General features: G+C 45.2%; 1 protein-coding gene and 1 long non-coding RNA gene across 3 annotated transcripts; one reads left to right on the top strand and one right to left on the bottom strand.

Annotated features, from left to right (window-relative positions):
- Positions 1 to 14,798, top strand: DCLRE1B (DNA cross-link repair 1B). 2 transcript variants are annotated; one of them, XM_033917899.1, is made up of 5 exons: positions 1 to 224; positions 6,694 to 6,918; positions 9,438 to 9,603; positions 12,703 to 12,885; positions 13,508 to 14,798. In XM_033917899.1, the coding sequence occupies exons 2-5, from the start codon at positions 6,730 to 6,732 to the stop codon at positions 14,650 to 14,652; spliced, it is 1,683 nt and encodes a 560-aa protein (XP_033773790.1). In that variant the 5' UTR covers positions 1 to 224; positions 6,694 to 6,729; the 3' UTR covers positions 14,653 to 14,798. The 2 variants fall into 2 exon arrangements, with proteins under 2 accessions (XP_033773790.1, XP_033773789.1); XM_033917898.1 differs by having other exon boundaries at positions 2 to 224; positions 6,833 to 6,918.
- On the bottom strand, positions 7,037 to 26,922 carry LOC117347242. The gene is made up of 3 exons (XR_004536754.1): positions 26,726 to 26,922; positions 25,055 to 25,117; positions 7,037 to 7,493 (listed from the first exon to the last, which is right to left on the bottom strand). It is a non-coding gene; the product is annotated as an uncharacterized LOC117347242 (long non-coding RNA).
- Between the last annotated feature and the right edge of the window lie 711 nt (positions 26,923 to 27,633).

A 27,633-nucleotide genomic window follows, 5' to 3' on the forward strand; every position in this document is an offset into this window, starting at 1 on the left:
AGTAGGGGGCGGGTTGATGAGGTCATCAGCAGGGCTCCTAATCGGGGCCAGGAAGGAGCTGCCGATCCTTTCTCTCAGGCCGATGAGCGGCTGCTTCTGTCTGCCGTGGAAGCGGGCTGCGTTCCCGACTGAGGGGCTTTTGCAGCTGCAACAGAACCGGGGACCCCGACGCCCCCAGCAACTGTTTCCCGGGCTGGGTTATGTTTTGTGCCCTGGGATCTTCGGTAAGGAATTGCGGGCGAAATAACACTGTCAAGTTGTGGGGGCCGGATACAATGTTGCACCAAACTCAGAGAATCTATCCCAGAGGTTTACACTTTACATGAATTTATGCAGCATTTTCTATCACAATCTATCCTGGGGCAATGGGGGGATTAAGTGACTTTGCCCAGGGTCACAAGGAGCAGCGTGGGATTTGAACCCACAACCTCAGGGTGATGAGGCTGCAGCTTTAACCACTGCACCACTCTGAATTCAAAATGTAGTAAAAAGTGTGAGCCAAGTAAAGGACAATCAAGCCATTGTGACATCACTGAGAAGGTTGGCTCTTATTGGTGGAATGAGTCATTATGATGTCACAATACTAGCTCTGGTTATCAGAGGCTGAAACTTGTTACATTATTTATTTATTAAATTTCTATACTGTTCTCCCAAGGGAGCTCAGAATGGTTTACATGAATTTATTCAGGTACTTGAGCATTTTCCCTGTCTGACCTGGCGGGCTCACAATCTATCTAATGTACCTGGCTTAATGGGGGTGGGGATTAAGTGACTTGCCCAGGGTTACAAGGAATAGTGTGGGTTTGAACCCACAACCTCAGGGTGCTGACGCTGGAGCTTTAACCACTGCGCCACACTCTTCCCCCAGGCAGAGGATAGAGGTGTTTTTTCCTGAACCCAAGCTCTCTTCGGGGGTGGAAATCTGTTTGGATGTAAATTGAGGGGTACTCGGTGGAGGAAAATTATTCTAGGCATTCCGCCATAGGAGAGAGAGAGAAAGAGATTGTGGTTCTGATGCAGTATTGTTCCTATAATTTATAAGTACAGTGGTACCTTGGATTACGAGCATAATCCGTTCCAGGAGCATACTTGTAATCCAAAATGCTCGCTTATCAAAACAAAGTTCCCCATAGACAATAGTGGCAACAGCAATGATTGGTTCCAGAACCTGGGGTCTGTACATGTCGGGGCCGGGCGCTGCAGCGCCGTCTCCTCCGTCTGCATCCTCCGTCCGTCTTCGGAAGAAGAACCCCACAGTACAGCTTCAGGGGGGGATGCCAGCCGCCGGAGAACCTTGCAGTGCCTTCAGAGGGATGCCTCCATCCGCCGGCCAGCCTTCCACGTTGGATGCCCCTCGCATGCTGGAGAGCCCCCACCCGAGCCCACGCAGCCGAGCGCCGCCCCACCCGCACGCCACGCACAACGCCGATGATTGACGCTGTGCGCATCACACGCAACGCACAGGAGGGACAGCACCCGGCCGTGCAGGCCCAGACAGAGGTCCTCCAACCTGCGGAAGGCACCCGATGTAGAAGGCTGGCCGGAAGACGTTAGAGGAATCCCCTGTAAGTGCTCGTTGATCGGGGCAGTGCTCGGTTTGCGAGTCAAAAGTTTGCTGAGTGTTTTGCTCCTCTTGCAAAACACTCGCAAACCAGGTTACTCGCTAACCGAGGTACCACTGTACTGTATATATAATTGGACACCAAACCAGAAAAGGAGGTGCCACCCTGAGGGACAAGGGGATTCTTAAAACAGGAAAGAAACATCCCCAAGCTATCCCACAGTGATAAAACAGAAAACTATTCCTAGCTGTGAAATAGAAAGATCAAAAGCGCAGGCAGAATTACTTGGCCAAGTGATTCAGTCAAATAAACCTTTTCCAAAGTTACCATAATGCCAGAGTGATATGACAGAAGTCTATAAAATGCTGAGTGGAGTGGAAAGGGGGGCTATGAATTGCTTGTTTACTCTTTCCAAAAATACTAGGACTAGGGGGCATTTGATGAAACTACTAACTCAGTGTCCTGAGATTTCGGATGTGCCACAGCACAAGGGGGAGGAGGAGAGGTGCTGGTGCCAGCTGACTGCCTACAAGACGTGCCTCTCATGGCAAGAGGCACATCCTGTAGACAATCAGCTAGCACCAGCACCTCTCCTTCTCTCTGGCCTTCTTCCCTGCTGGCATCTCAGAGCCCATCTGGAGGGTCTGGAGGGCCTTCGTGTGGGCGTGGATGTCGATGTACGTCTTCACAGAGACATCCGTGCACTTCCGGATGCCTCGAGCTGTGGCCACTGCGTTTACTGTGCCATAGCTTGAGAAAGTTTGCGGGACACTGTACTGACTAGTAGATTTAAAACAGAGCAGAGAGAATATTTCTTCAAACACTGTATAATTAAACTCTGGTGAAATCAGTTAGCTTAGCAGGGTTTAAAAAAGGGTTGGATAAATTGCTAAAAGGGAAATCCATAGGTCATTATTCAAATGACCTGGGAAATCCACTGCTTTATTCCTAGGATAAGCAGCATGAAATCTGTTTTACTACTTGGGATCTAGCTAGGTATTTGGGACCTGGGTTGGCCACTGATGGGAACAGGATACTGGGCTTGATGGACCTTCAGTCTGTCCCAGTATGACAATTCTTATGTTATTTTGGGTCAGACCAATGGTCCATCTGGTTCAGTAGCCCATCTTTATAGAAGCCAATGTAGGTCACTAGTATCTGGCAAAACCCCAAATAGTAGCAACATTCCATGGGAGTATGTGGCACAGTGGTTAGAGCTACAGCCTCAGCACCCTGAGCTTGTGGGTTCAAATCCCAAGCTACTCCTTGTGACCCTGGTCAGGTCACTTAATTCCCCATAGAAACATAGAAATTGACGGCAGAAAAGGGCTATAGCCCATCGAGTCTGCCCATTCCAATGACCCACTCCCTGATTCTTACTCTCCTAGAGATCCCACATGAATATCCCATTTTCTCTTGAAATCTAACACGCTGCTGGCCTCAATCACCCGCTGAGGCAGCTCGTTCCAATGATCTACCACCCTTTCAGTGAAGAAGTACTTTCTAGCATCACCCTGAAATTTCCCTCCCCTGATTTTCAGCGAGTGTCCTCTGGTTACCGAGGGCCCTGTAAGACTGAAGATATCATCTTTCACCTCTATACGCCCAGTAATATACTTAAAGGTCTCAATCATGTCCCCTCTCTCTCTTCGCTCCTCCAGTGAGTACATCCGCAGTTTTTTTAGCCTTTCTTCATACGTGAGTTCCCTGAGTCCCAAAACCATCCCCAAAAATTGCCCCAGGTGATTAGATAAAGTGTAAGGCCACTGGAACAGATGGGAAAAAATGCTTGAGTACGTGAATGTATAAACCACGGCTATAAGTAGTATGTAAATACTAAAAATAAATACCAGTTCAAGGTCTCCACATCCTTCTTATTCAATAACTCATCATATATACACAGACACACATGTATTTGTATGTGTTATTGTTTCAGATCTGTGACAATATAACTTAAAAAACCCAGATCCTCCTGTCTCCAAATACAAAACTTCTTAGTTACTTTATATATCCCCACCTTTTTTTTTTCTTTAAGCCACTCTGCGTTTAGCTCACGCTGCTTGTCAGCGCAGCTTGGATTTCCATATGTGCACCAGGAAATTCATCCATGGTTTGTAGTAATCTTCCACTGAATTATTCACTTCTTACATAAATCATACAGTCCAAGCCTGCGCAATAAGCAGAAAAAGGTCAGAACTTGACCTCTCACGCCTACACACATGTCAGTACCAGGCATTGCAGTGCACTTGTCGTAAATCACTGTAACCCTTGTATTAACCTCTCACAAACTGGTAATCTCATTAGGCAATGCACAATTTCAAACAGCAGAACACATAGGTTTATAATTTATTTCACTCTGTGTGTGTGTGTGTTTTATTATCACTAATAAACTGATGTCCACATGGCAATACAAACTGATAATCCAGATTCAGTTGGGGGTAGAGAGGTCCTGAAATGATACCTAGTATGTGCTAGACTGTACAGAAGGCACACCAAATTAGTTTAATGTCCAGGATAATTAATAGGTAAGGAAAGAGATTAAAAACACCTTGGAGATAGAGTGTAGAGAATGACACGGTGAAAAAATTGGTCCCCGTCACCGCCCCGTCCCCGTCTCACCATCCCCGTCACCGCCCCGTCCCCGTCTCACCATCCCCGTCACCGCCCCGTCCCCGTCTCACCATCCTCTTCACCGCCCCGTCACCGCCACTGCCACCCCATTCACCGCCCCGTCACCGCCACTGCAATCCCATTCACTTTTCTTTATTTACGTATAAAGGAAACATTCTTTAAAACTTTAAAACTTAGTTAAATATTAGTTAATAACTATACAAAAACAAAACACGCAGAGAAAAAATTAATTAATATAAATTCCCTGACTTCCCTGCACTGTCCCCCCTTGAAGGTCTGCCAACCCCCCTCCCCCCAACGACCGCCCCCCCCAGCTTCAAAATGATGCCTGAAGTTACCTTGGGGGTTCTGAGCACTATTAATTTTAATTTATTACAGCACTCCAGAAATATTTTTCTAATTGTTTTAACTTGGAAAAGCGAACCAGGATTGTCTTAATGAAAGGCTTATGTTCTGCACTGCAGCCCTCCTGCCCTCGACGCAAACCCCCCTCCCCCCACCGCCCGCCCCCCCCCAGCCGACCCGCGACCCCCCTGGCGACCCCCACGACCCCCCCCACCCCCCTTCCCCGTACCTTTGGTAGTTGGCCGGACAGACGGGAGCCAAAACCGCCTGTCCGGCAGGCAGCCAACGAAGGAATGAGGCCGGATTGGCCCATCCATCCTAAAGCTCCGCCTACTGGTGGGGCCTAAGGCGCGTGGGCCAATCAGAATAGGCCCTGGAGCCTTAGGTCCCACCTGGGGGCGCGGCCTAAGGCACATGGTCGGGTTGGGCCCATGTGCCTCAGGCCGCGCCCCCAGGTGGGACCTAAGGCTCCAGGGCCTATTCTGATTGGCCCACGCGCCTTAGGCCCCACCAGTAGGCGGAGCTTTAGGATGGATGGGCCAATCCGGCCTCATTCCTTCGTTGGCTGCCTGCCGGACAGGCGGGTTTGGCTCCCGTCTGTCCGGCCAACTACCAAAGGTACGGGGAAGGGGGGTGGGGGGGTCGTGGGGGTCGCCAGGGGGGTCGCGGGTCGGCTGGGGGGGCGGTCGGAGGTTCTTGGGGGGGGGGCGGTCGTTGGGGGGGGGGGGGGTTTGCGTCGAGGGCAGGAGGGCCTGGGATCCCTCCTGCCCGTAATGTAGTGCGGGGTGGGGTTAGGGGGTCGCCGTGGCCAGGAGGGTTTGGGCTCCCTTCTGGCCCGATATTGTCGGGAAGTCGGCGGTCCTTCGGGGTGGGGGTGCGAGTGGTCCTGCCGGGGGGGGGGGATGTATCGGACGTCGGGGAGTCGGCCGGGCAAGAGGGCTTGGGCTCCCTCTTGCTCCGATCGCGGGTGCGGGTGGGAGCGCGTGCGAGCGGTCGTTCGGGGTGGGGGTGCGAGCGGTCCTGCTGGGGGGGTGAATCGGGCGTCGGGCGGTAAATAGCGGTTCCTAGAAGGGGGTACATTGGCCCGCGGGGACAAACCTGTTCACCGTTTCCGTGGTCGGTGAATGGCCTTGTCCCCGTCACCGCAGCGACTGCTAGTTTTCTTCCCCGTTTTCGGCGGTGACCCGCGGCTTAAATGCGGTGGCCGCGGGTAAACCGTCACCGTGTCATTCTCTAATAGAGTGTACACAAATTAACTCCCCCCCCCCTCCCTTTACAAAACTGTACCGCGTTTTTTAGCGCCAGCCACGATGGTAACGGCTCCAACGCTCATAGGAATTCGGAGCTGTCACCGCCAAGGCCGGAGCTAAAAACCACGCTAGGGTTTTGTAAAAAGGGAGGGGGGTTAATCTCCTGTTTAAATCGTTGTAACTATTCGTAATCCCAGATTGGACTCAGGAATGCTAGTTATCCTGCTGACAATATGATTGCATACTTCTTAAATAGTAGTAAAGAAACCATTAGTGCTTTTTATTTTCTTGACTCTGAAAGTTCTGAAACCTTGCAATTAGCGCCTGGAATCTTTTATTGCTTTGGAGTTGATTCAATGCATTTATATGGTTGTGCCTTCAATTTTTTTCTCACCAGAAATGGCAGAATTAACCAAGTTAATTTGGCTTTTTCTGCTAAATAAACTATATCATAATGTGGCAGTGTAAAAGAGTGTCAGCTCGGATGTAGAGAATATCACAGGGACAAATTTGTCCCCCTGTCCCTGCAGGAACTCAATTTCCCCGTCCCGTCCTTGCAAATTTTGTGGCTGTCCCTATTCCTGTCCCATTCCTGTAAGCTCTGCCTTAACCGCACAAGCCTCGAACAATTATGATTTTAAAGTATTTGAGGCTTTTGTAGATGAGGGCAGAGCTTGCAGAAATGGGGCAGGGGACAGGAAAAAAATCTCTCCAGGATGGGACGAGAAAATGAGTTCTCGTGGAGACGGGAAAAAATTTGTCCCCGTGTCATTCTCTGCTCTGATGTTTTAAAAGCAGAGTCTAGGAATAAGGTATATGGGCAGAAAAAAAAAAGCTAATGATATCTTTAGTAAGAACTGCAAAGCCACTTACAAATTACTAAAAGTTTGTTTTGTTTTTTTTAGGAGCTTCTAACCCATGAAAGCTGACAAAGTTCAAGCATGAATGGGGCACTTATACCCAACACTCCCATTGCTGTGGATTTTTGGCAGATTAGGAAGTGTAACCATGTGTGCTTGTTTTTTCTGTCTCACATGCATGCAGACCACACAGTTGGATTATCTTCCACCTGGAACAGGCCCATTTACTGCTCCCCTCTTACTGCCAAAATACTCCAGCTCAGACTACAGGTATGTCTGTTATCAGCGCTGGTAGTAAGAGACCAAGGAGGTAGGGTGACAGATGCATGGGATAGTTTCCCAGTAGAGGTGGTGTCTGAATTCAAAAGGGCCTGGGATAGGCAGTGGGATCTCTCGGAGAGAGAAAAATATAATGGTTACCACGGATGGGCAGATTAGATGGGCCATTTGGCCTTTGTCTGCCATCATGTTTCTAAGAAAGAGGAGATAGTGGAAGCAGGCTTGGCCCATTGCCTAACATGAAGGCAAGTGGGGCTTGTTGCCATATTAATTCACCAAAACAGCCTAGAAACCAAGGAGGTTTAATTGATAGGAGACTGCACAAATCAGGCTGTATTTTGAGTGTATCCGAGATGATGGCGGCTTCATGTGTTGCTATCTCCCGTTAATCAAGCCTCCTTGTAAGCGAGAGTCTTTTGCTTCATAACTTTCCTCTTGGTTCTTTCGTGATTATACTTTACCTTTGCTGTCATAAGAACATGAGAGTTGCCATACTGGGGCAAGACCGAAGGTCCATCAAGGCCAGTATCCTGTTTCCAACAGTGGCCAACCCAGGTCACAAGTACCTATCGAGATCCCAAGGAGAAAAACAGATTTTATGCTGCTTATCCTAGGAATAAGTAGTGGATTTCTCCAAGTCCATATTAATAATGGCTTATGGACTTCTCTTTTAGGAATTTGTCCAAACCTTTTTTAATATCTTTATTCCTTTTTACATTATACAAACAAGTGTACAATAAATCAAGTCATACTATACATTCTTCACTTGAAACTTTACAATCATCTTATACCATAAATTACCTCCCCTCCCTCCCTTTCCAAATATTTTTGTAACTACTCATCCTAATGTCATAAAACCCACCCATCCACCCTCCCACCCTATACATACTAAATGGGGATAAATTCATTTATTTATTATAGTAATCAATTAATGTCCAAACCTTTTTTAAACCCTGCTAAGCTAACTGCCTTCACCATATTCTCTGGCAATGAATTCCAGAGTTTAATTACATGTTGACTGAAGAAATATTTTCTCCAGTTGTTCTTAGTAGCTTTATTGCATGTCCCTTAGTCCTAGTATATTTGGAAAGAGTGAACAAGCGATTCACATTTACTCTTTCCAATCCACTCATTATTTTATGGACCTCTATCATATCACCCCTGAGCCATCTTTTCTCCAAGCTGAAGAGCCCCAGCTGCTTTAGTGTTTCCTCATAGGGAAGTCGGCCCATCCCTTGTATCATTTTTGTCGCCCTTTCTTTTGCTGTCCATGTTCATAATTCTAACCTGGCTTCTGTGACTCTCTCTAGTTGATCTATTGATGTAAATTGATTTGATATATTACTTAAAAGGTGGTCTAGCAAGAACATTAAACTAAATTAACATGATACTCTAATGCTAGTGGTCAAGATAAGTTAACCCTTTAATTGATAGATGGTGAAACGGCTGCTTTACATAACTTGATGTTGAATGAGAGCAACAGTGCCAATTAAACAGGCATTTGGAGATGGAAATCTGCCATAAGAGCCAGATAAAGGGTTAAATTCAGTTCATGTCTCTTTGGTTTACAAAATGTTTGGGGCTCAGAATCTTAAATTTATTCCAGAGCCAATGGAAGGTTAAGTGAGTATCGGTGGAATTTGAACCCTGGATTCCTTGGTTTGCATTCTTCTAACTCTGTCCTGGGGGACCCCCAGCCAGTCGGGTTTTCAAGATATCCCTAATGAATATGCATGAGAGAGATTTGCATATAATGGAAGTGACAGGTATGCAAATCTCTCTCATGCATATTCATTAGGGATATCTTGAAAACCCGACTGGCTGGAGGTCCCCCAAGACAGGGCTGAGAACCACTGTTCTGTTAGGCTGCTTTTCCATGAGAGATTTCAGTTTCTGAATATGAAATGGAACACAAGTCTCAAACTAGTCATCTTCCTAGCAGGAAGATAAGTTATTTCAGAAGGAAAAACCATTATTATTTTATGTATGTAACATTTTGTAATATAAACAACTGGGTATGTTTCAAACAAATGTTCCTGAAGGGCTATAACTATTAACATATAAAGGAACAAAAACTACTTCAAACGTCTTTTAACATTCAATGGTGCTCAGATTCCAAGATGGAGGTTTAAAGCTTTAAACTTCCAACTTTAAACCTCCATCTTGGAATCTGAGCACCATTGAATGTTAAAAGACGTTTGAAGTAGTTTTTGTTCCTTTATATGTTAATAGTTGTAACATTTTGTAAACAGTTTTGCTTAAAACGGTATAGAAATTTTAAAATAAATAAATAAATTAATTCATAGACAGTGCTGCTTGCTGTTGCAGATATCCTAAATGGTGTGCAGGAAAGCCATGGAGATGTAGGTCTGTCTTACATTCTTGGGCATTGCTAACATAGCATTAATTTGGTTTCAATTGAGTTAAAAATAATTTTTTTTGAAGGCCAGAGTGGACACACATGGAGATGACACAGATATGCAAACGCTTGTCTTTCTGTTCTTTCGCAGGTGCACAGGGAATGGATCCATCCCTTAGAAGAAGGAGTCCCTCACAAGCTAAACCTGGACAACATTGGAAAGGAGACCATGACGGTCACCTTAATTGATGCCAACCATTGCCCAGGCTCTGTCATGTTTCTCTTTGAGGGCTACTTTGGCACCATTCTCTACACAGGTACCTTGTGTCCTGCCAACTTTCAGTGGAACCTATGAGGAATGTAATTTATTTATTGATTTGATTTTCTAGTTTGTCCTCCCAAAAAAAGCCCAGAAGGGGTTGCAAGTTTACATAGGTGATAAAGGTTAATGATAAGATAGTTGGAGTAAGGGCTTCAAAGAAGGCTTAGACATACAAGGCCCTGGCTCATAAAAGATTCCACTACATAGCATCCAAGCTGTGCCCCGTACACCCACAACTACTCTCTCCACTCTGAAACGGAGAGAACGACGCAGCATCCCCCCAGGAAGATTTATTCCTCGGCTATGGAACCAGTGGCCCACACAGAAAAGATCACTGAACTCACTGATGGCCTTCCAAAGAGCAGTGAAAAATCTCCTCGTCTGCTAAAACTGCCATCAGCAGACGGACTCCTCTCGATAAGCTTCCTTCTATGTGCTCCTTATTTGGTGACTCGTCAAAAGCGCGCCAACAATACCGCAACGACATTTGCGCGCAGGACATATGTCCGCCGCTGCTGCTTTCAAGCCTCTCTGTTAGTGTCCATTAAGGAGGGAATTGCAAAGGTGAGAGGCAAAGGTATGAGGAGCCTGAAACCTGAGAACTCTCGAGATAATGCTTTGAGCAAGATGGGTGGGGGGAACGCAAATATTGCTTACTAGTCTTATAGCCCGTTACATTAACGGGTGCTAGAATATATGTGTGTGTGTCTCTCTTTATTTCTTTCTCTCTCTCTCTCTCTCTCTCCTTAGCTGCTTTCTTTCTTTCTTTTTCCTTGGCTGTCCATCACCACCCCTTGCCTGCTCCCCCTGTCCATTCTCCCTTCCTTTTACCTCCCCTGTGTCCACCACCACTCCTTCACAGGTCTCCTTATGCAGCAGCAGCCCTTCTCCCTTTGTTTTACTTCCCCCCTGTCCAGCAGCACCTTCCTTCTCCCCCTGTCCAACATTAGGCCTCCGTTCCTTTTTCTTCACCTCCCCCCGTCCATCAGCACCTCTTTCCTTCTCCCCCTGTCCAGCAGTAGGCATCCCTTCCTTTTTCTCCCCCCCTCCTCCTTCTTATCCCTATGATACACTTACCTTGCTCTGCCCATGATCAGAGGCTCCCGACAGCCGCCCAGTTGCACCCATTGGAAAAGTTCCCTCTGCGGCATCCCGCACCCCTCCTGACGTGACTCCCGCTGTCCCGCACCTGCCCCTGTGTCTTTCTTCTTGTCTTTCTGTGTCCCTCCCTCCATCTGTCTGTCCAAAGCAGCATTTCCTCCCCCCACACCAGTTCCCTGTGCACCTGCCCCTGTGTCTTTCTTCTTGTCTTTCTGTGTCCCTTCCTCCCTCTGTCTGTCCAAAGCAGCATTCCCTCCCCCCACACCAGTTCCCTGTGCACCTGCCCCTGTGTCTTTCTTCTTGTCTTTCTGTGTCCCTTCCTCCCTCTGTCTGTCTGTGCAAAGCTGCATTCCCTCCCCCCACACCAGTTCCCTGTGCCTGCATTAGCGTTTCCTCTACCCTCTTTCCCTTCCCACAGTCGCGACTACAAACAGTCGCGGGCCCAAGTCATTTGGCGCCCCCCCTCTTCCCTTGCTGCGGGCCCGACTGGCGATTTAAGCAGCGTGTCAGCACTCTTCACACGCTGCTTCGGACCCTTCTACTGCCCTGATTTGCTCCGGACGTGCCAGAGTAAATCAGGGCAGTAGAAGGGCCCGAAGCAGCGTGTGAAGAGTGCTGACATGCTGCTTAAATCGCCAGTCGGGCCCGCGGCAAGGGAAGAGGGGGGGGGGCCGGCAAATGAGTCGGGTCCCGGACAGCGGTGCTCCACGTAGCCCTTGGCCAGAGACGCAGTCACGCTAGCCTACTGCCGTAGGAGCGCGTTTTGGTGCGGGCCAGGCTCTGGGAGAGCTCACGCAGACCTCCATCACGAAAAACAGCACTACCGGTCAAAGTTTATTTTTAAAGTTTAAAGCCGCTGCGGCGGCTCCTCGCACTATTGCTGTCTGCGTCGGAAGCCTTCTCCGACGCAGGTGTGGCTGATGAGAGGAGCCGCCGCAGCGGCGTTAAACTTTAAAATAAACTTCGGTCGGTAATGCTGTTTTTCCTTGATGGAGATGTGCGCGAGCAGGAAGGCGAGTTCCGTAGCGGGAGTAGGTGAGAGGGAGCATTAGAAGTGGATTGGCAGCCGCCAGAGCTCCTAACTTTGTTTCTTTAGGCAGCCCCGGTTGTTTCCTTTGATTCAATGTTCATTAGGGTTCGCCGGTCGCCGCACCGTGAGAGCCGGGTGAGAGCTGCTACCCTCAGCTGTTTGTTTTTGTTTGTTTGTTTGTTTTTGTAGTTGAAAGCCGCCGCCGCCGCAATTAGGGTTCGCCGGTCGCCAGCACCGTGAGAGCCGGGTGAGAGCGGCAACCCCCAGCTGTGTATTATTTATTTATTTTTTTTTTAGTTGAAAGCCGCCGCCGCAGCTCCTCCCTCGATCCTGGTGCAGTTCGAGAGAGGAGCCGTGGCGGCAGCTTGAGCATAAGCGCGATGGACGCAGAACCATGCACAGTGAGAGCCGGGGCCGCGCATGCGCACTCTCATGTTCGCGACAGATCAGGGAACACGTTTTTTTTAGTGCGCATGCGCGGCCTAGCATTTTATTATATTAGATAGCCTGGTTACTATGCTGTGACTTTCCTACTTCTCAAAAGAAGGACCATCTACTGGCTGATTCCTGGAGGAAAAGTCCATAGTTTAGACACGGAGGAAGCCTCTGCTTGCCCTGGATCAGTAGCATGGAATGTTGCTACTCTTTGGGTTTTGGCCAGGTACTAGTGACCTGGATTGGCCACCATAATGAGCTACTGGACTTGATGGACTATTGGTCTGACCCAGTAAGGCTATTCTTATGAAATAAAACTCTTCAAATTGTAATGTTTTCTTTTATCGTGTTTTCTGCTGGTGTGTTGCAAGTCTGCTAATGGGGACACAATATGTACTGTAAAATGTGTCCTGGACCCAATGGGGCAATTTCTCACAAGAAGCACTGGTAGTAAATATAAGAGGTGTATATTTAAAATGACAAAATGCCCCCTAACTATTACACAGCTATTTGTTTCGCTGTTCGCAGGTGATTTCCGCTACACCCCTGAAATGTTGAAACATCCATCACTGAACAACACAAAGACAATAGATGTCTTGTATTTGGACAACACAAACTGCCATCCTAACCGTGAGCTCCCTTCCCGACAAGAAGCTACCAGGCAGATAATAGATCTTATTAGACGACATCCGGAACACGATGTCGTGATTGGTAAGCTTAGATGCTCAAAGCTATCTGTTTTCATTGTTTAAAAAGTCCTGTCTTGCTCAGTTATTTACTCCTTGATCTCACACTTTACTGTTCTTTAGCATTTCTCCAGATCGGTACAGTTCACTGATGGGTAATAGCTCACCATTACCAGCAGGTGGAGATAGAGACCAAACTTTTGGCTGTAATACTAATAGCTGTGCTTCCCTCTATATAATCAGTCTGTTCTCAGTCTCAGCAGGTGGTAGGTGAGCTGTGCCAGTTTCCCTTGGTGTGTAGGACTGTTGGAATTTGTGTAGTGCTCCTTGTCCCTGTCTGGTGCTGGTCTGAGCTTGGGGGGACCCTTTCGGGGGTCTATCTAACTGCACTCAACGGGTCCCGAGTTGAGTCCCTCCTCCCCCTCCCAAAAATTTTGTAAAGGTGTCTCAGCTGTAAGCCTTGCCACTGATACCAGCAGCTTGCCTGACGCTAGCAAGAGCAGTGTGTTGTGAAATCTGTGCTCACAACGGGAAGGGGGGGGGGGCGAATCGAATCAAAATATTTTCCCTGAATCAGGCAGCTCTAGTCTTCATAGTTTTTCTCTCTGTAATCCTTTAACTATTTGCATTTATTGCATATTTTGCAGGTCTTTACAGCTTAGGGAAAGAGATGCTGCTGAGAGATTTGGCTCTAGAATTCAAAACCTGGATTGTTGTCAGTCCTCAGAGATTTGAGCTGATAAGCCTGCTGGAACTTGAGGACGTCTTCACCGTGGAGGAGTTTGCTGGGAGAGTTCGTGCAGTGAACCAGTCTGAAATTCGATACATCAACATGATCGCGTGGAACCGAACCCGCCCGACAATAGCTATTTTCCCCACAAGCAGAGATGTAAAACTTTGGCACAAGGATGCCCACGTGGTTCCTTATTCAGACCACTCATCTTTTCAGGAGCTGTGCGACTTTGTGGCTGCATTGAAACCTCGCTCCATTATTCCTGTCGTAAAGAACGATGTGTGTGAAGCTCACTTTAAAATGTATCTGAGCTCCCCTCAGAAGGCTGTTTCTAGCATTAAAATTCCAGAGTCAGTCCAGAGGTTTATGAGGGAGCAGAATGGTGTAGGGACGACTCCTTTGTCGTTTAAAAGGACGTTGATGCCACATTTCCCCAGAGGTGTGGTGTTCGAGTCTCTGGAAGAAAATATTAAATTATCCAAGAACTTAGCAGCAACCGGGGTCAGTTACAAGAATGCAGCACCCTGGTCTGAAAGTGAATCCTCCAGTCCATTGGACCCTGATGGGGATAAGTCATGGGAATGTGGAAAGAAACAGCAGCTATGCATGAAATATAAAACAAGGAAGCCTTATGATAAATTGTATCTACCAGCGTGCCATGACAGCAGCGAAGAAAATTCATCGCCCAGTGTTATAGACCAGTGCAAAGAGGAAGATTCACTGGTGTTGCCACCTACAGCGTCCACTTTTAAACCCCCAGAAAGTCCAGAACTTAATGCAAGGACTGATGGCAGCTCACATCTGTCAGCCTCCTTAAAACTGAATAACGATGTTCTGGCAGAGAGAAACAGAAGAACTGTGAAAGAGAAACTCTTTCTACACGAGGACTGTCATGGCGGACAAAGAGCCTGGGTGTCTGGCAGGTCTCCGGTCCCACATTGCAGAGGGCAAGACTTGACACAGAAATACTTTCTGATCCCCTTCACCAAGCAGACGAGATCAATGGCTCAGTGCTTCCATGAACGTGTTGAAAATTATTTTAAGAGAAGTCTAAGGTGATAACAGCAATGTTCAGCCTTTTAATCATATGCAATTAAGATAAGGTTTTTTGTCCCTTCTATGTAATATGTTTAACTCTATGTAATATGTTTAACCGGACAACATATTGACATTATAAACAATTTACTTCTGCTGTAAACCTTCAAGGATTGTGTTTTGTTCACTCTTTCATTGTTTTATTTGTCTGTAAAGAAATGGTTCCAGGGAAACATTTACAGGAATCACAAATGCACATATGAAGCACAAATGCACTTATAAAGTGGGTTGGGTTTTTTTCCCCATCTTCAGTGCTATGTTTTACCTGCTCTTTAAAATAAGAACCCCCTACTTCTGTATCACAGTTGGGGGGCTATCCCTGGATGAATGTAGCAGAAATTTAGTAGGCGTGTTGCCATCTCAGCCCAGTACTTTAGCGTCTTTGGCCTAGATTCACTAAACTCACCGATCCTGTAATGATTGCGATCGTTCATGTTCCCCGGCCTGATTCACTAAACTGCTGTCCGATGAATCTCCACTCCGATCCGATCCACCCATGCAAATTAGTAAAATCTCATGCAAAATAGCAAAGCGATTAATTCACTAACAACTGCTTGGCTATTTTGAATCGGGTTTTACTATCCTAAAACCCGACTGCTGCGGAGTGTTTGGCGGAGGACGGGAGGAGGGGGCCATGGTGATGATGGCAGGAGGAACCAGACATTCCTCCTGCCATAAGTTTGGCGGCGGGCAGGTGACAGAAGCCCTGACAGCAGTGACAGGAGGCTGCTTCTCCTGTCACTACTGTCAGGGCTCTGCCCCGACTCAATCGCTCACTGAATGATTGAGTCGGGGAGTTTGCATGCAAATGATTTTCACCACTGTGCAAATCATTTGCATGCAAACAAGATAGTGAATCAATCGCTGTTTCAAAAACGGCCAGAGAGTCAGCCAACAGCGATTGAATCGCTATCTTTAGTGAATCTGGGCCTTTGTTTTGAATAAAATTTCTGCGTAGTTCATCCACAAAGACAGCCCCTGATATGTGTATGGACACAGGAGGTACTTTTGGTTTACTGGCGAACACATTTTGTATTTTGAGTTGGTGTGTACTAAAGTGAGTCAAGCACGACTGAGAATAATATTAAATTTAGCTAAGCCAGGAGAAGTGATTTTGTTTAACGTACATACATAAAATCTTTGACAGAGAAAGTTCTAGTTGCATATCTGTCACTTAACAGATTTTTAATTCAGGAAAGAGAATGAAAATCCTCCTTTTTAGGGTTTAGTTTCTCCAAAGACAAGCAGGGATGATTCAGTCACTTGCAAGTGACAGTATCCATCAGTTCCATGGACAGACTAGTTCTAAAGCTCAGAAAATTCTTGAAGACTTTTCTGCCCATTACCAACTCTGTCTTTTCTTGTTATCATGGAGGCGAGAAGTACGAGAGGGATAAAAGATCCGTTTCCTCCGGGAATTTGCCCCCAGTGGGGTATCTTTCTCCGCTCTTCTGAATCCTGAACCAGGCAGGTAGCACTGTCCTGATTAAATTTGCACTTCTGAGACCTAGAGCAGGTTGTCTACCCAACTGTTGCCTCTTGAAACTGGCACGCCCTGAACGTTCTGTACAGCCAACGAGGCAGTGTTGTTGGGGTTTTTTTTTTAAATTTAGAGTATCGTGCTTCAGCAATCGGATCTGGGTACCGCACCTCAGCTCTTATTTTGTACAGACATGCTGTTTTCCTGTTTTGTGCTACAAAAATAAAAAAATTGAAGCACTGGAGTTACAATAACCAACGACAAAATAAACCACTCCAGTGATATTAAACTTAATTTTATAGACCGGGTCTTCAACCAAAAGGTGCTCGACTTGGTTTACAATAATGTAAGTATAGTACATAAATATAGAAGAAGAATGTAATCTAGAATGGCTGTTTCCAAAGTACTTTGACGATCTAAAAGACAAGTCGTCCGAGTACCGATAATCAAAACGGGTTTTAGACGTACCTAAAAACGACTTAGGCCTTGTCAGTGCTACTGTACGGCCAGAGTTAAAAGGGGCGTTTTAGGAGGAGCGGTGAGGGCGGGACGTGGGCTGACCTAAACTTAGTCGTGCTGCAAGTTTAACGAGGCTGCCTGGACGGAAGTTGTACGTTGTGACTTAGGCCATGTAAAAACGGTTCACAGTCATTTGCGCGTGGGACAAAGCCGCGCCGACATTTGAGCCCAGACAAATGGGCGCAAGGCTTCAGCGCGCCGCCGGAAAAGTTAATTTTAAAGAGCTCTGACGGGGGTGTGGGGGGGAACCCCCCAGTTTACTTAATAGTGTTTGTGCTGCCGTTGGGGGGGGGGGTTGGAACCCCCCATTATAGAGGAACCTTAACTTTTTCCCAATTCCCAGTAGGAGCGTTTATTAAGACTAAACGGTATTTGTGACCTGTGTGCATTAGAAATGTGATTCTAAATCCTCAAGAGATGGCAGTCAATAAAGTTGGATCCCCAAGTAAGACTGCTCTTCTGGGTATCTGGATTGAATACTTAGGGGATGAATCTGGGATGATAATAGTTTACCCTGGAACTTCACTGGCTCCCTATTTGCCATCGCATAAAGTTCAAGATCTTATTGATGACCTCCAAGTGTGTTCATTCTGCTGCCCCTCAATATCTCTCCTTGCTTCTTTCTCATACACCTCCCAGAGAACTCCCTTCCTCACGTCAGCTGCTCTTAGCTGTACCCTTCTCCTCCACTGCCAATTTCAGACTTCATTCCTTTCATCTACCTGTGCCTGGAATAAATTACCCGAGTTTGTCCGCAAAACCCCTTCCCTTCCCTTGTTTAAACGCAGATTGAAAACCCACCTCTTTGATATAGCCTTCAATCCTTAACCCTACTTCTCTGCCCTCCAACCCAGCCAGCTGATTAACCCTTCCCCTTAACTGTATCCATGACATCCTGTTTGTCTGTCTTAGTCTGTTTAGATTGTAAGCTCTTTTGAGCAGGGACTGTCTTCTTTGTGACTCTGAACAGCGCTGCGTGCGTCTGGTAGCGCTCTAGAAATAATTCATAGCAGTAGTGTGAAGAGTTTCAGTCTTTGGGAAGCAGAGCTGAGATTGTGATGTCATAATGCCTCATTCCACCAATAAGAGCCAACCTTATCAGTGATGTCACAATAGCTTGATTGTCCTGTACTCCCCTTTGCCCTCCAACCCACCTTTTTGATATAGACGTCATTCCTTAACCTTATTTCTCTGCCCTCCAACCCAGCCAGCTGATTAACCATTCCCCTTAACTGTATCCATGACATCCTGTTTGTCTGTTTAGATTGTAAGCTCTTTTGACCAGGGACTGTTTTCTTCTTCTTTGTGACTTTGTACAGCGCTGCGTGCATCTGGTAGCACTATAGAAATAATTAATAGTAGTAGTAGGAATAATCATAAAGGGCAGATTTGGGAACTATTATATATGGACACCCCATCCCCATATACCCAAAGACCAATCAACGATTACTACAGAGCAAGTACTTGTACAGAAGGAACTGTGAAGTTTTGGGGGTGATCGCTAACTCACGCTGACGTCCACACATGCATGAGGGCCCTCCAGAAGGACCCTGAGATGCCAGTGGGCGGGGGGGGGGGGGCGGGGGGGGGGGGGATACCAGGAGAGAAGGAGAGGTGCTAGCACTGGCTGATTGCCTACGTACGTCCTGTTGGCAGTCAGCTGGCACCCCTCCTCCACACTAGTGTGCCGTGGCACACAGTTTGCAAATACACTGCTCTAAAGCACTGGTCCTCATTAATTTTTAAGTTGGGGCCACTTTGGATTCTACTGAGTTGAAGGAGAGTTGCTCAATATTTTCCCATGGGGGTGGGTTAATGACACTGTTGACATCCATCCCTACAGTCCACCTTCAGACTTCATTGGGGAGTATTCTCAAGGTTGTGTCCATTTCCAAATGCATTCTCTTGTCTATTAAGAAATACCTTGTCCTTCAAGCATGTGCTCTTGCCCCCATCTACTTGCCCCTTTCTGTCCTGAGCCTGGGTAGAGTAGCAGAAAAAAAACCCCAACCAGAAAGGCAACGAGGGCCGCCAAAAAGGTTTCCAGGGGCCACCGTTGGAGAACACTGCTCTAGAGCTAATAAAGGCCACTGGAAAATCTGAAAATATTTTAGAACAAAAGTTTTGTTATAAGTAATTATAAGAAAAGATTGAATTAAAGCAGCCTTATGTTAAAAAGTGAATTCAAGCTGTTTTGGATCCAAGCTTCAAAAAGAGATGGTTACTTACTGCTGAGAATGTTTAGCATCAAAGGTATAGTTTGCTCTCTGATTCTTAAACTCGGGGGGGTTAAATGAGAAAATCATTTTGTAAAGACTAAATTGCCTAGCTGTTCCTCCCACAGCAATGGCCTGTTTTGTTCACCTAAATAGCATTTTGGCCGACAAATACAGCTGCATTAATGTGCTGCAAAATCTCAGTGTCTGAGTAAGTGGCCTGTGCTGAAGAGATAGAGAGGCTAGTATAAGTTTAAAAGGAACTCTGTAACTGTAGCATCTCGTGTTCTCTAAGCGAGACCATCAGCCTGTGTTTAACATAATAAGAAACTGAGAAGTCTTCATCCACATTCATTTAGCCTTTTACTCTGGCTTGTACCATAGGACCTGTTCCTAAAGTATCCAGACAACTGATCCTCTCTTCTCTCTCCCCTCTAGAGCGATTAACTTGTTCTATTGATCATTCTCTCCTCAAAATGGATTTCCTGTCCTATTAACCCTCTTTCTTGCTCCCCTCTTAAAGTCAATCAATTTGTACCTTTGCTTAATCTTTGTAAACCGCATAGAACTTCACGGTATTGCGGTATATAAGCTGTTATTATTATTATTATTATGATATTAAAGGGTTTGAGGCTTGTGCAGATGTGGACGGAGTTTAGTCATTGGTGGAATGAGGCATTATGACATCACAATCTGAGCTCTAGAATGTTGCTACTTATGATTTTAAAGTGTTTGAGGCTTGTGCAGATGAGGACGGAGCTTAGGCATTGGTGGAATGAGGCATTATGACATCACAATCTCAGCTCTAGAATGTTGCTACTTATGATTTTAAAGTGTTTGAGGCTTGTGCAGATGAGGACGGAGCTTAGGCATTGGTGGAATGAGGCATTATGACATCACAATCTGAGCTTTAGAATATTGCCGCTTATGATTTTAAAGTGTTTGAGGCTTGTGCAGATGAGGCCGGAGCTTAGGCATTGGTGGAATGAGGCATTATGACATCACAATCTCAGCTCTAGAATGTTGCTACTTATGATTTTAAAGTGTTTGAGGCTTGTGCAGATGAGGACGGAGCTTAGGCATTGGTGGAATGAGGCATTATGACATCACAATCTCAGCTCTAGAATGTTGCTACTTATGAGGAATTTAGGAAACGTCTGAAAACACACCTGTTCCTAAAGTATCTAGACAACTGATCCTCTCTTCTCTCTCCCCTCTATAGCGATTAACTTGTTCTATTGATCATTCTCTCCTCAAAAATGGATTTCCTGTCCTATTAACCCTCTTTCTTCCTCCCCTCTTAAAGTCAATCAATTTGTACCTTTGCTTAATCTTTGTAAACCGCATAGAACTTCACGGTATTGCGGTATATAAGCTGTTATTATTATTATAGGACTGTGTCCCTGGCACATAATTCATCTGTTTTAACTGTCTTTTCTCCAGCCTAATAAAGGGTCATAGTTGACCTAATCCATGATCTTCCAGAATGTGTGATCTGAGCAGTTATGTCTTCGCCTAACTGGTAATTTTAAAATTAGTACTGAAAGGATGAGTTACATTTTTTTTATCACATTTTCTTTTGCTATTATTTTCTGTTATATACATGCATGAATTCCATGCCAGTATTTTTTTTTTTTTTTTTTTACAACAAATTAGCTACCTGTCCAAGAAGTCCCTTTTCAGAAAAACTTGCACTCTCTAGATGAGCCCTTGAAAAGTGGCACCCATCAGCACAAGGACCATCACGGGGGAGATTCAGAATGTGAACCCTGGCCTCCCGGCTCTCGGCCATGTGTACAAGTCTATCACTGGCCCTAAGTAATAACGCATGAGCTCTTCATCCTTCTGTGTAAGGCCCAGGGCGCAGCCCTGCCTGTGACAAAGGTTTTAGCTGCAGTCATGAGAAAGGGTGCTTTGCAAACAAATAGGTGAGAATTTGTGTGTGTGTGTGTTTGTCAGGTGTCAACAGTGGGGATATGTTTGTTGTGATGCTTTTCTAAATATTTTGTTAAACCTGTTCGGTAACTAGCTGTAGTAAATATATTTTATTAAGGTGCGCTAACTGATTTAGCATCCGCTAAATGCTAAGACATCCATTATATTCCTAAGGGCATCTGAGCATTTAGCGCACCTTAAAGGGGGGGACAGTGTCTTGTTTTGCTCTTTCCAGCATGTTCTTTTACTGTCCTTTGGGGAAGGGGAAGATAAGGTGCTGGGTATTGCTGTTGCAGACAAAACATTTTGAACATTTCCTGTAACTTATGTTGCATTACCTGTTTCTTTCTCTGTTTGTTCAACAAAAATTGTTGCAAGAACATAAGAGTTGCCGCTGCTGGGTCAGACCCGTGGTCCATCATGCCCAGCAGTCCGCTCACGCGGTGGCCCTCCGGGCAAAGACCAGCACCCTAACTGAGACTAGCCCTACCTGCGTATGTTCCGGTTCAGCAGGAACTTGTCTAACTTTGTCTTGAATCCCTGGAGGGTGTTTTCCCCTATAACAGACTCTGGAAGAGCGTTCCAGTTTTCCACCACTCTCTGGGTGAAGAAGAACTTCCTTACGTTTGTACGGAATCTATCCCCTTTTAGCTTTAGAGAGTGCCCTCTCATTCTCCCTACCTTGGAGAGGGTGAACAACCTGTCCTTATCTACTAAGTCTATTCCCTTCAGTATCTTGAATGTTTCAATCATGTCCCCTCTCAGTCTCCTCTTTTCAAGGGAGAAGAAGCCCAGTTCTCTAATCTTTCACTGTACAGCAGCTCCTCCAACCCCTTAACCATCTTAGTCGCTCTTCTATGGACCCTTTCGAGTAGTACCATGTTCTTCTCTCTGGACCCTTTCGAGTAGTACCGGGTTCCATGGTTTGATATACCACTTAAAAATTCCTAAGCAGTTTACATAAAACCATTGTTTAAATAAAAGTCTAAAAAAGGGGGAGCAAACGTGAATAATAAAAACAACAGCATATCAAAATATTGATGTGGAGTTTTTCATGATTTAATTGTAAACTGCTTAGATCGGTGTTCTTCAACCTTTTTATACCTATGGACTGGTGGGAAAAAAAATTTATTTTGTGGACCGGCAAACTACTAGGACTGAAATTTTAAAACCCCATTTCCGCCACGTCTCCGCGAGCTCGGTCCTTGCAAACCATCTGATCCCATCCGCACAAGCCTCAGTTATGATTTTATATTGAATGTATTTTATTAAAGTATAAAAAGAAACAATATTCTATACAATTGTCATTTTATAAATACAAATAATTCAGAGCAATGATCAACAAATCCCCCGTCTCCCCTCCCCTTCACATATATCCCCTCTACTATCAAGAAAACTGAACAAGCCAAATTATTACAGAATGCTACACAAATATCATGTAACAGAATACCACAGTCACACATAGCAGGAATAGGATTAGGGGAGTACAACTAGGGCAACTGCCCCCCTGGTCATAGAGAGCCCTAAGCCACTGCCTGGACTTTGCAGTCCCCAGTTATGTCTAACACCAGCTCTAGCAGGATATATATTTCAAATCTGATATATTCTAATCACAAAATAGAAATAAATTTTTTTTCTACCTTTTGTTGTCTCTGGTTTCTGCTTTCATCTTCTTTTCACTCTCTTCCTTCCAGCATCTGCCCCTTCCATCCACTGTCTGCCCTCTCCCTCTTCCATATGGTATCTGTCATCTTTCTATGCCCCTCTTCCCTTTCCATCCAGCCTCTGCCCCCTCTCTCCTTTTTACAAGATTCATTCCAGCTTCACTGCTCTCTTCATTTTTATCTCTCCTACACCTGATCTAGCATCTTTGTCCCTCTCTATTTCTCTGCTGACCCCTTCCCATCATCAATCTCTCTATTTTCTCATTCCTGTCTCTCACCTTCTCCTCTAATCTACCTGCCAGCTGTTTCCTTCCTTTTTTCCTTCTCCCTTCCCCCTTCCCTCCTCCCCCTGTCCAGCAGTAACTCTCTTCCCTTTCCTTTCCCTCCTCCCCTCCCAGCAGCATCTCTCCTTCTCCCTCCTTCCAGGTCCAGTAGCAGCTGTCCCTTTTTTTCCCTTGCCCAGCAGCTTCCCAGCCTCCAACAGTGGCTTTCTCCCCTCCCAGCAGCTGTCGGTATTTACCAGCGCAGCGATTCAGGAAGGCAGCCTTGGGTTCTTTGATGGGTCACACCGCCTCTGAGGAAAGAGGAAGTTGCTTCATCAGAGGCAGCTGCGACTCAGCAAAAGCCCCAAGGCTGCCTTCCTGAATTGCTGCACTGGTAAGTACCGACAGCTGCTGGGAGGGGAGAAAGCCACTGTTGGAGGCTCTCCATGTCTCCCTGACCCTGCGCGGACTTCAGCTCGTCGATCTTGCTGGCCCTGTGTGGACCGGCAGGAATTTTCTGCAGACTGGCACCGGTCCACGGACCGGCGGTTGAAGAACAGTGGCTTAGACAGTTTGAGGGGAGGTATATCAACTCATTAATAAACTTGGATTTAAAACAAAATCAATTTCTTATTGGCTGCATCAAATACATCAACCATAAGATCATAAGAATACCCTTACTGGGACAGACCAATGGTCCATCAAGTCCGGTAGCCCGTTCTCACAATAGCCAACCCAGGTCACTAGTACCTGGCCAAAACCCAAAGAGTAGCAACATTCCAGAATCCCAGAGAGTAACAAGATTCTAGAATCTCAAAGAGTAGCAACATTCCATGCTACTGATCCAAAAATTGTATGCAGTAAATTGCTGGCATCACTATTATACTTTATTTATTTATATACCGACTATTCAAGAAATCCTTAAAGACAAACTAACAGCAAGAATCATCTCAATCCCCAATAGCAACCCATAATACCACGGGAAATGTCCAGATAACTCCTTATGTAATCCGCCTTGAACCGCAATGTAATGGCGGAATAGAAATCACTAATGTAATGTAATATATCCTATGTGCTATTTACATTTGTCTCCTTTATCATATTTCTCTTCTGTTCTGGTTGCCCAGGGTCACAAAGAGCAGTGGCGGATTTGAACCAACAACATGGGGGTGCTAAGGCTGTAGCTCTAACCACTGCATCACTCACCATTGCTGTTATAGTAATCTTATAGTAGTCTTGTCCAACCTTTTTTTATTGGGGGCCACATTTTATATTTTGTAATGTATGGAGGGCTAAAACATACACCGTCATATTTTGACACATGTTTTGGCAAGTAGTGACAAAATACAATGCTTTCACCTAGTCTCGGTCAAGTAGCCAGCCTTCCTCAGTCTTTCGCTCATGTAAACCCCTCCCCCCCACCAGCCTTCTCCCAGTTTCTTTTCCCACCACCACTTGGCTCTCTGCAAGCTCGAGCCACACGATGCCAACCGATCAGATTAGTCTCGTGATTTCAAGTGAGATCAACCAGACCTTTCAGCACTGTGAAGCTCATGCTTGCAGATAGCCAAGTAGTGGTGAGGAATAGAGAATGACACGGGGACAAATTTTTCCCCCGTCCTCACAGGAACTCGGTTTTGTCGTTGCCTCTGTCCCTGCCCCATTCCTGTAAGCTCAGCCTTAACCACACAAGCCTCGAACACCTATGATTTTAAAGTGTTTGAGGCTTGGGCAGATGAGGACGAAGCTTACAGGAATGGGGCAGGGACAGGAAAAGAACTCGCGGGGACGGGACAGGAAAATGAGTCCCTGCGGGGACGGTGAAAAATTTGTCCCCGTGTCATTCTCTAGTGAGGAAGCAGGAATCATGCTGTTGGCACCATAAGTCTTAACAAACCTTCCAAGGACCGGAAAAAGCTCTTGGTGGCCTTTGTTCTGGCCTGTGGATTGGACAGGCCTGTTTTACTGCTTAAAAAATTGTCCATTTATACACACATAATGTACATGTATCAAACTCTGTACCTATAAAATTATCAGCATGTGCGCTTTTAAAGACCAATTTGTTATAATGCAATGGGACCTGCATTCCCTACAATTATTTCATCCCTGTATAGTGGACATTTCAAAGTATGATCTAAGTCTTTTGGAGCAGAATTCTTTCTGGCATCATTTTTCACTGCTGCAGCTCGTCCACAGCTGAAATGACCTGTTTTTTTCCCCCCACTTTGTAGAGCTTAACGGCCAATAATGTGTTATCAGGGTCACTGGAGTACATGAACAACTACTTACCTTGAGAAAAGTTGGCAAGCAACAAATTCATCTGCCTGGACAAAGCAGGTATCAGAATTGTATCTATGAAGACATAACAGGAAATGTTCCTTTAAACAAACAAAAAAAAAAATTGACCTGAGCCTCAGCCAAACAACATGTCCCCGATGACTAGTGATGGAAGAAAAATTCCCAAAGGATGTATAAACATTTGCTGACACTTCATTTCCATGTCTAGCACTGAAATTTGTATTAGACATGTGAAGCTTTCCAGATTTTTTGTCTTCTTTCATTTGATTTTTTTATTACGTGTATAAAAATTTATCCGTGTAAAAATATGTGTGTGAAATGAAACAAAAGAATTGTCACAAGACTACTTTTTGTGTTAACAGTTCAGCATTAAATACTAGGATTTGTTTCCCCTACAAGTAGTAGAGTCATCTGGTGACTACAGACCCTAACCAATGGCAATGCAGCTTTAAAAATTGCATAATGACATCACAATGTCCTTGGATCTCCCTATGATTTCAAATGAGCCTGCTCTGTTACCTTTAGAAAAAATAAAAGGAAAAATGGATTCTAAGTAGCAGAGGCCATGAAGGGGATATGAAAAATATGAGCTAACTTTTCAAAATTATTAGGGGTGCTAAACCCAACAGAAATTACTTCTCCCTGGACACAATCAAGTTTATTCAATATTGGGGGTGCTAAAGCATCCAGGCACCCACAGAGCTGGCTCCTATGTATTCACTGGCATATAGTCCATATTATGTCCCAGTATGGAAACTCTTATGTCCTTATGAAGAGCATGGGTGGGAAAGTGAGAAGTCGTGACCTGAATTGTCTCTGCTCTTACTGCACCTTCTCAGGCCAAAACCAATCTGAATTTGAGTTCCCATCCCTTATAATAGTGGAAGTGCAGCCATTATTTATAACATAACATAACACAACTTTATTCTTCTATATCGCCATAACCAACTTATTTCTAGGCGGTTTGCATCAAAGAAGACTGGAGAATCAGTGAAATACAAGATGATACGGAAATACAAAATATTTCTTATAAGTACAAATACTCTTTAAGAAAATACTATGTAAACTTTTAATTTGAATAACAGTTCATAATAACGCAATCACTCTAAGAAATGAATTTTTCAAACAATGTCGTCTTGATCAATTTCCGAAAAATACTGTAAGATGACATGGCTTGACAAAAACACTTACCCAACCAAGACTGCTGTCCTATGCAGGAAAGTCTTGTATTTATATCCATTAATTTTTGGGTAAGCAAATAACTGTTGACGTCTAGTTTTCCTCATCGGACTATACTATATAAAATGTGATAAAAGATAAGTTGGAGACAGTCCCCAAATCAACTTGAAACAAATACAAGAAAACTTAAACAAGACTCGTGCCTCCACCGGCAGCCAGTGCAACAATCGGTAATAAGGACTAAGATGATCCTTCTTCTTTAAATCAAAAATCAATCTGGCAGCTGTATTCTGAATTATCCTCAATTTTCTTAATAGTTTCTTAGAGGCACCTAAATAAATAATATTGCAGTAATCTAATATGGATAAAACTAATGCCTGCACCAATAATCTAAAAGATAGTCTAACTTCTATAGTGCAAAAAAGCATTTTTTTATCACTAAGTCAGTATGTTCTATCATGGTTAAATGGCGATCTGGCTTACCCTGTAGGTAATGAGGCCAATCTAAATGAAGCCTTTGACTGTTTTGGCTTCCTGCTAGCACTTGGAGCCATCCAGGAACTTAAATCATTTCTATTGATGTCAGTCTGGCACCTTTCAGAAGTTTTAAATTCTCTAGGAAAATTCCAAACAAGAAAATGGTCGTCTGCTCAAGAGGCAACATTTCTCTGCTGCTTCACATGGGGATGTTACAAGATTAACTGGAAAGGTCAGTGTTTGCCTGAACCCATCTGTGACCCATAAACCAGTAAACAATAATTAAGCCTTCTTTTTTTCTGTTAATTTGGTGAATGCCTGCCTGCAGGAAGATAATTAATAGCTCTGGGATGATTTCATGTATGTGCCCAGGCCTGCTTGGTAATTGTTGGTTTAGGCAAATCTGCAGTTCCTGTGACTTTTCAGTTCTTTGTGACTCTTTGGGTCTTCCCTCCCCATTCTGTTTAGAAGTGGTGGCCTCAATTAAAGCAATCAAAAGCCCCCAAGGAGGTACAGTTGCCTTTCAAATCTGTCACTTCCCCCTTCCTCTGCACAAATACATATGAAGTCCTTCCCTGAGGTCCCAGAAGTGTGTATTACAGTAAATGATGGCAGATAAAGACCTAAAGCAGGGGTAGGGAACTCCGGTCCTCGAGAGCCGTATTCCAGTCGGGTTTTCAGGATTTCCCCAATGAATATGCATGAGATCTATTTGCATGCACTGCTTTCAATGCATATTCATTGGGGAAATCCTGAAAACCCGACTGGAATACGGCTCTCGAGGACCGGAGTTCCCTACCCCTGACCTAAAGGGTCCATCCAGTCTAGATCCCATTAACCCTCTAATGCAGGGGTAGGGAACTCCGGTCCTCGAGAGCCGTATTCCAGTCGGGTTTCCAGGATTTCCCCAATGA

The sequence above is a fragment of the Geotrypetes seraphini genome, chromosome 13 (assembly GCF_902459505.1).
Source record: "Geotrypetes seraphini chromosome 13, aGeoSer1.1, whole genome shotgun sequence".
Taxonomy (NCBI): Eukaryota; Metazoa; Chordata; class Amphibia; order Gymnophiona; family Dermophiidae; genus Geotrypetes; species Geotrypetes seraphini.

Bases quoted from the DNA above. Each gene is read 5' to 3' on its own strand.
- DCLRE1B (XM_033917898.1), top strand. From the start codon at position 17: ATGAGGTCATCAGCAGGGCTCCTAATCGGGGCCAGGAAGGAGCTGCCG. The intron at 6,919-9,437 runs GTATGTCTGTTA...GTTCTTTCGCAG, and splicing joins TACTCCAGCTCAGACTACAG to GTGCACAGGGAATGGATCCA. The intron at 9,604-12,702 runs GTACCTTGTGTC...CGCTGTTCGCAG, and splicing joins TGGCACCATTCTCTACACAG to GTGATTTCCGCTACACCCCT.